At 35.6% G+C, this 8,961-nt stretch overlaps 1 protein-coding gene across 2 annotated transcripts in view; it reads left to right on the forward strand.

Annotated features, from left to right (window-relative positions):
- LOC129225731 (sialin-like) overlaps positions 1-8,391 on the forward strand; it is a 54,820-nt gene extending 46,429 nt beyond the window's left edge. For both annotated transcript variants that reach the window (XM_054860224.1, XM_054860225.1), the window contains exons 9-11: positions 1,716-1,871; positions 7,263-7,348; positions 7,975-8,391. In XM_054860224.1, the coding sequence (XP_054716199.1) occupies positions 1,716-1,871; positions 7,263-7,348; positions 7,975-8,172 (440 nt within the window). In that variant the 3' untranslated portion in view covers positions 8,173-8,391. The remainder of the gene's footprint in view (positions 1-1,715; positions 1,872-7,262; positions 7,349-7,974) is intronic.
- The last annotated feature ends 570 nt before the right edge of the window (positions 8,392-8,961 follow it).

Raw genomic sequence — 8,961 nt, forward strand, 5'->3', positions numbered from 1 at the left:
GTTTAAAATAATTTGATTATGCTTCATATTAAAAAAAAAAATTACTTAAATCGGTGCGCTTTCGTATTTTACTGAGACGGAGATAGAACGATTTAGAAGATTATGGATTGGTAAATTGGGTTAAAGCTGTAACAGTCATAATTCTGTACAAGCATCACTTTTTGTTGGTGCAGGGCTTTAAACCTTCCTTTGAAATTTAAAACTACTGAGTAATAGATGTTTGGACAATTTCTTTGATACTCGACTCGAAATAGTTCTCTTTCGATTTTATGGAGAGAAAAAAATACTGTCTTTTGCAGCCTGCTGCATAAGATCTGTTTTTAGTTTCCAGGCCATGTAAAGCATTTGAAAAAGTAAGTTTTAATGGGAGTTTCGTTATCACCTTCAGCATCATAATCACTATTCGTTGGTTGCCCCCTCTCCCCCACCCGTCAAAAATTGTTGATTCCAAAAAAAAAAAAAAGAAGTCTTTTTCTGCTTCGGACAATATGGAAGATATGTTTTTAGTTTCCAGGCCATGCAAAGCATTTGAAAAAGTAAGTTTTAATGGGAGTTTCAAGATCACTTTCAGTATCAGAATCACTATTCGTTGGTTGCCTCCTCTCCCCCACCCGTCAAAAATTGTTGATTCCAAAAAAAAAAAAAAAAAGTATATTTCTGCTTCGGACAATATGGATGTAACATTTAGAAAACAATCCAATGTTTCCTAACTCAAATTAAAAAAAAAAAAAAGGCTTTTAAAATAATTCGTTATTTTGGGGTTTGTTATTCGGAAAATAAGGGGTTTTGCCTTCATTTTAGTCGGGGCAAAAGAAAAACTTGCTAAATCGAGAAATTCGATAAACAGAGGTTCGTTAAATCGAGATCCGACTGTATTTACACCAAAAAGCGGCACTTGAATTGTTTATTAAAAAAAATATTATTTTTGGCCAATTTGTCAAAACCCGATAGTTTGCTGTGGTAACCCTAGCTTCGCAACAATGAAAAATCCAATTCAAAATGGCTAAACCTTAAGGGAAAACCTAACCTGGCAGTGTCCTATTTCTATGATTAGGGTTTGTGTAGCCTTCACACTGCTGCCAGGATGGGATTGCTCCAGCTATAGGTAGTGCTATTAGTCAATAAGCGGCGTTACATTGTTTCCTTATTTGACAAACTAGAAAATCGCCCGTCATGGTATGACGGGTGAATGTTTTTTCTACATTTGAACGAAGCCATTGCCTGTTTTGTGGTACAGTAAAACCTGTTCAGTTGACCACCTTTGTAAGTTGACCACCTGTCTAAGTTGACCGCTATTTTCAGGCACAGAATTAGATCTCATCATATAATTCAACCTCTATAAATTGACCACCTGTTAAAGTTGACCACTAAAGAAGTGCACCGCAAGTGGTCAACTTATACAGGTTTCACTGTATTTTTATAGTTGAAATTGTTCACCATTTTATCCACCGTTCATTGTTCACCATTTTTTCGTTTCTTCATTCCCCTGAAATGACGCAATCTTACCTGTAAAACAGTTAAGTGACCGGATCGAGTTTAGCCTTGTCACAATAAAACCTTTCCCTGCATGTCAAACATTACTAAAACATATTATTAAATTCTCATGTCGTCGCGCGAATTTCATTGTTGAAGCACGCGGGTTACTCAATCATCGGCTATTATTTATATGAGGATATTATGTGAAGTTGATTAACTAGAAGATGCTTTTTTCTTAGCAACCCTAGGCGCCGTACTAGGACTCTTGGGTGTGTGCCTATCCGGATGTAATGCCAATCTCCACATCGCCTTCTTTACGATTGCGATGACGTTTTCTTCATTCAGCGCTGGAGGCTACATCCTCACTCCACTCGATCTATCTCCGGAATACTCGGGTGAGTAAGAAATTCAATTATGCAGAGACTAAAAAAATGAGTGCTTGAACTACGTAGTGCCCAACCTACGGCCCGCGGGCAGCGACTCCGATTCACGTTGCCCGTTGTTAAGCCCTGGTTTCCTAGAAGCGAAATCACCGAGCTTTGGCGTCGCTACTCGGCGTGACGCTGAAATTAAAGTCAAGTGATTCCGACGTGGCCACTCACGACGTCGATTTCGCTCAGGCGCGCATGCGCAGAAGAATCATTTTTTCCTCTCGGCGATAAGCGACGCCGAAGGTCGGCGATTCGCTCCTAGGAAACCAATGCTTTAGTTACGAATTGATGAGCATATTCTGGAACTTTCTAAACTTACGGGTAAAGCTTGACCACGGAGAGATGGCGGACGCCCTTGAAGCAGAAAAATCACTCGTAATGTATGCTGTTTATTGTTCTTTGTAATAGATAGGATCAGCGAGAACGCGCATTTTACTGCTCGGCGCTTTCTGGCTGATTCTACCTATTACAGTGATGGCCAAATTATTAGACTAAGACTGTTTTAAAAGCAAATTCTTCATTGTTTACATAACTATAGACACATTAACAAACAGTGAAATAATTATCTAATACTTAGTATGCATTCTCTTGTTCTTGATGAGCATTTTAAGTCCTTTTGGCATACTTTTCACAAGGTTTACACCATTTCTTAACTTTTTAAAAAAAGGAGGTAAAAATTGTTCATACTCACTGTTATATACACTCACATACACATACTCACTAATTACCTAAAACTAACTTTAAATATAACAGAACACATTAATAAAAAGAACTAGTGAACTGTTTAAGCTGATTGAGGTTATGTTCCTGGTAGGTAGATAAACAAAGAACATAAACAAAGCAGACAGTGCTGCCACGTGCAAACATTAAATTATGCTAAAATTAAGTAATAATCAGTGTACAGTATGTACTGTACTTTAACAGTAAAATAAATAGTGTTTTAGTACAAATAGTGTACAAAAAACAAAAAAAAAAAAAAAAACAATTTAGTCTAATAATTTGGCCAGCACTGTACAAATGATACAAGATGTTTCAGCTTCTAGGTCATCTGTCATCTTTCCGTGGTCAAGTTTTAGTCTTTATTCGGCACTAGCAGTACCCGCACGGCTTTGCCCGTAGTAGAAAATTAAGAGGTCATTTGGTTCGCCTGTACATTTGCAAATAATGGATGATGAATTTCTCGCCAATTTGCTATGTTCATTTGCTCACCCATGGTCGCATATGGTAGTTCACTCGTTCACGTTATGGTAATTAGCTAGTCCTAGTTATGGTAATTCGTTCGTCCACGTTATGAGCAAACGTGAGCAAAATGAAAATTAGGGCCGATTTTTGGGTAAAATTTTTTTCGCGAATACAATACTTCCTTTTTTTGTAAAAGGAAGTAAAAACAGATGGAAACTTCGAATTAATAATAACGTAAGCATCTGGTAATGGGAAGGGGGGGGGGGGGGTTCTTGTTCAGTAATTTTCTTTCCTTTTCCGTGTAACTTTACTAACTTTATAACTACTAGTGGCACGTTTCTTACCATATTGGCGTTTTACTGTTGTTTTTGCTGCTGAGCTTAAATTCGAAAATTACTTCGCGTTATTTGTTTTAAAAGCATTGACCTAATTAAACTTTGTGTTATCAAGTGAAAAAGGAGTGGGTAACATGCACTGAATTATTTCTAAACAGTAGATAACAGGGAAATAATTAAAAATAGAAGATAGGACTTTACAGTGCTTATTCTTTTCTTTTATTGTTAGCTTTTAGAGAAGGGTCATTCTCCAGAAAACGTAACTTTTGAACGCAAATATTTTTCAATTTCGAATCCTTTTTTTTTTCATTCTTACATGAAAGTGTTACCTACTAGAAGTAACCATAAACAATGGCCCAGCTAAGTGCCAATTATTTTACTTATAAATAAAAAAAAATGCCTTGTTCACGGAAATAACAAAAATAAATAGAAAGAAACTTTAATACTTAAAAATCGGAGGCCAATTTAATATCAAAGTAGTATTTTTTTAATTATGCAAACAATCAGCAAATTTAATGATTAATGGGAATAGAATATTAAGCTCTATTAATTAAAGTACGACTTAATTAATAGTTTCAAATGTATGTTAAAAAACAGTATTTAGTAATTTTGAGGATCTACAGACAACTTTTAATTTTGGTAGAATGCCTAATATTGATGTAGCTCCGCTCCATCAGTTATTTTCACCTCAGAAATAATGGCATTGATAAGGTCTGTCACGGAGGTGAGGATCTTTCCTTTAATATAGGCCTAATAGATACATTTTTCATGGAATTTTTTTTTCGTTGCTACAATCTGCAAATGTTAAGCATATGAAAATATGTTCACTTCTTTTTTACATTAATTTACATCCCTGAAATTCAAGTTCACGGAGGTGAGAAGTCAACTTAACCACAGTAAGTTTTTAAAGCAAAATCTATCTTCTTGTTTTTCGACAATAATCCCACAACTTCAACTATGGCTGAAAATAAGCAAAGGAGCTCCTTCTATGATGTAAAATAAAATCTGATGTCGTTACTGCCACGCGTGAATGAGGAATGGCATTTTGTGTTTAGGTAACGGAGGTGAGAATTTATTGTGTGACATGACTCCTTGTCCTTCTAAAACGAACTAAAACACAATATTAAAAAATAAAATATATTTAAACAATTAGTATTTGAGACACTTGTAAAAATAATAATAAATCAATAAGTATACACTTTTAATTAAACAAGTTATTAAGCAACATAAACAGACACACAAGGTGTGTGACATGCCACGGAGGTGAGGATTCACATGTTGTGAAACAAAAATATACTAAAATAAAAATTATTGTTGAAAAATTGTTGGCGGGTTTAAAATAGATATATTTTTGATGAAATTAAAAATCATTGTTAAATGAATTGTTCCTTAAAGTTTTTACTGTAAAAGGCGTGTGACAGAAAAGTTACACTTTTTGAAGAATGACCCATAAATATGTAGTTCTAGTTTCCAGTAACTTTTTTAATCCAAGAAAGGACTTAAAATATAAGATAGTCTTTTTCCAATTCGCTTAAAAAAAAAAAAAAAAAATTCTTCAAACAATTGGCGGAAAGGTTGCACCTGTGGGAAATGAATTGAATGGACAAAAACGCTTCAAGTATGATTGAATTTTTGATGAGTAAGGTAAGGTTAAGGTATGGGCACATGGGGCACGGGCTTAGGTCACCAACATTTGGGGAACACCAAATCTGTAGCTAAAGTTTCTTAAAAATGGAATGAATTCGAATCACACCAATGCAAAACCAAATATTAAATCTAGGTGGAGAAAAATCTACTAAAAATACCAACCACTTACAAACCCCAAAGTCACTCCAGGTTTAATATCGTATTTTATTGCATTTTAAATGCTATACAAGAGATATTTTTGATACTGTCTGACCACGGATTGTATGGAGAGACAAACATCAATTTTACAGCCGAAAATGGACGAACCTATTATTTTTTAGCGATGCCAGCTTTTGCAGAAGCAGAGTCTCATTCAAATGAGCGGAATACCGGCATCAAATTTTTACTTTTCCCACTCATTCAGATAGATTCGTCTTATCTGGACGTTTGAAAATTCCATACAATCCATGGTTGGACAGTATTTATGTCCTATTGCTACCAGGCAAAAGTTTGACAACACCCCATATTATATTGTTTTCGTAATTTATAATGCAATGTGAGACATTACTTTTCTCCGCACGCAACCCACAACTTAGCTGTAAGCCTTAGGTTCCACCGTTCGGGGGGGGGGGGGAGTCCGCGTAGCGTGCCACCCACACGGCTGGGTGCGACATGTGAGACATTACTGCATATGATGAAGTACGAGTTGCGGGGCAATATGAAATCACTCCCTTTTATAAAACTTAAGCTAAAGATTTGACGCCCTCCGAATTCTTTTTCCCCAGGTATTCCTGTGTGTCATGTGTCCGAGCCCTAATATGACCCTGTATGCAGGGTGTTCCGTTTTAACCTGCAAGACCTTTATTTTTGCAACCGTTAGTCCTAGATATATACTTCCGATTGTTCAAAATCAAATGCAGAATTCAGACATTGAAAGTTTGAAGTGAAAATAAAAATAAGTCAAAAAAGATATTAATTTATATATATGTGTGAGTGTATATATATATATATATATACGTATCTAATTTGAATTCTGACGCTTTGAATTCGAATTATGTTTTTCGCAATCACGAGTTGCGACAGGACCCTACTCATTGGAGGCTGTTGTTTCTAAAAACGCCTCATGTCCTCCCAAGCCTGCCCCACCTCCTGGGCGGTTACGTGTGTGTATGTGTGTAAGGACTTGATTGTGTGTAGACGTGTGTTTATGTAGGAGTGTGTGTATGCAGGACATGGACGCCACCGTCTAGGAGGAGGGGATTCCGGTGGATAGTGCTGCTAGTGGAGGCTTGAACCAGAGGAGCAGCTCCGTCCTCCGGTGGACGGCGGTGTTGCAGAGGCCCCTGGTCCATTCTGAGAAAGGAACCGGACATCAAGGACGGTCAAATGAAAGCAATAAGCAATCGTGATTGGTCAAAAATGCAAAATTTAACCTTTTACACGGGCCCCAGGTCCCCTAACTAATGTTTAGTGAAATAATCTCCATTGAAAACTATTACTGACACAAAACACTTGACATTTGTGCGACCAAAACTCAAGGAGATATTCCATTTCAAAGTTTTAAGGAACCATACAGAAGATGAGATTGGAACTTATCGTTCTTTCAAGGAGAATGACAGGTCGTCAAAGTAAGAAAAACAAGATATTTATATTTTTCATTGCTATTCAAAAATTTATGCAAATGTTATGCCGTGAGACGCAAAAACACACGACAAAACCTCCAACAATTTGAAAAACTACACTCTATGGGCACATATCATTTTAAACACTTATTAAGCGCTATATTTTCCCCCAAAAGGTGTTATTAACGGCGAGTGAAAAGCGGTGTAAGTCACAAAAAAGCTGCGTTTCATATCTCGGTGAATATCAGTCGTACTAATTTCAACCCTTATGTGTTGGAACTATTTTTCGATGGAGATTATTTCCCTAAATATAAGTTAGAGAACCTGGGTAGAACCTCGTATGAAAATTTGAATTTTGTATTTTTTGACTTATTTTCATTTTTGTTTCAAACTTTCAATATCTTAACTCTGCATCTGATTTTGAACATTTTTGCAATTGGAAGTATACATCTAGGCCTAACGGTTGTGAAAATAAAGGTCTTGCAGGTTAAAACGGAACACCCTATATAGAAATAAGAGTTGAGCTTCGCTTTGAGTCATTATTTCAAGCTCGACCGTTAGAAAGGAATAAAATCGTTTTCTTCTTGTAGGTACTGTTGCAGGAATAGCCAGTACCTTGTCAAATGCGACTGGATTTCTAGCACCGCTGGTAGTTGGTGTTTTGACAGATGAATCAGTAAGTTGAAAGTGATTTTCTTTTTAAATGTATGTGTGTACGTACGGAGCGCTAAATCCTCTTAAAGATATTTTTATGCTCCTCCCCCTCCCCCTCTCCAAGTTCTTACGTACTTACTCTCATTTCACATGATTTGCTAATGTATAACTCAAATTGCAAGTCTGAAAAAGATCTAGTAAGTTATTCAAAAGGATTCTTAAGAAATGAATTCAAAATAACATACATAGTTACATACATCGGTACACACGCTCATTTTTTAATAATATAAGACATTTTATGCTGCGTTCACGAGTAAGATGGACTAGATGTAAAAGAAATAAATGCTATATTTTATGATATAATGTCTTCAGTGAATGGCATTTCAATACTTGTGATGTCATGTGCAAAAGCGTGAAAAAGGAAATTGAATCCGCGCACTGATTAAAATAATTGTTAAAAAATATTAAACTTTGTCATTTTTTTAAATGGTCTAACCGTATGTTTTTAAGCATGCTCTTTCAGCAAAAATACTTCTAAAATTTTGAAAACGACCCCATTAGATTATTTTAATTTTGATCAAAGTTTTATCATAAATATGACTTATCTCAAAATACAATTTAACAAATATTTTGTCTTGTTTTTTTCAGCAAACTCTTCATCAGTGGCACATTGTCTTCTACATCACAATGGGAATATTTCTGTCAACAGGATTGGTTTTTCTGTTTTTTTCGTCAGCTGAAAAACAGCCCTGGTCTTTCCCTGAAACGAGCTACTATGGTGATTTGCAGACCATGCCAGGAGATGAAACTCTCAGCTCACGAATCTTGGAAAAACCTCATTCATAAGTGTGATTGCACAATCTGCAAGAATGTAGAATAATTCGCCACTGGCGCCTGGCGACTTTTAACTATCTTTCTTGGCAAAACAGAAAAGGCAGTTTACTCCGGCGCCATGTTTGCTCTTCATTTAAACCTCTGTGGATCTTTTATTGTTATTTAATTAAAGTTACATTGTATAGAGTTTTGCACTCTGGATTACATTTGATGGAGGTTTTAAACTGTTCAATTTGGAATTGTTTTACAATTTAGTGTAACATTTAAAGTTATTTCATGACTTGTTTTATTCATTTTGGCGAATTATCTTATATTTTAATGGAATTTTCAATATCATAAATCGACTTGTTTTATTCATTCTGTTGAACTATTTTAGGTTTTAACGACTTAATTTATTTATTTTGTGCGGATTACTTTTACTTAATTAATGGAGCTTTTAATCTTGTTTAATAATGGCGTCTTCTATTTAAAAAAAACTTTAAAAATCGAAACAATGTGTGATATCGCCAAATGAGTAGTTTCAATGTCACTTAAACCACACATGGCGATAAATACTTCGGCTGTCATTTAGTTGTAGAATGGCGCCAATTTGGCAGTCTTGTCCAGAGAATTACACGAATAGTGTAGTAGTTTCAAACTATTACACTATTCGTGCAAAAATTATTTGCCCACAAGATTACGTTATCGAAATATGAAGTTAGAGTCTGTCGAAAATTTAAGAAAAGCGCCCAACTTAAAGATTTAACGAGTAAGTGAAGATTACCCGCTATTTCACCATCTGAACACAAGACATCCATTTGC

This window comes from Uloborus diversus, chromosome 7 (assembly GCF_026930045.1).
Source record: "Uloborus diversus isolate 005 chromosome 7, Udiv.v.3.1, whole genome shotgun sequence".
In the NCBI taxonomy this organism is placed as follows: domain Eukaryota; kingdom Metazoa; phylum Arthropoda; class Arachnida; order Araneae; family Uloboridae; genus Uloborus; species Uloborus diversus.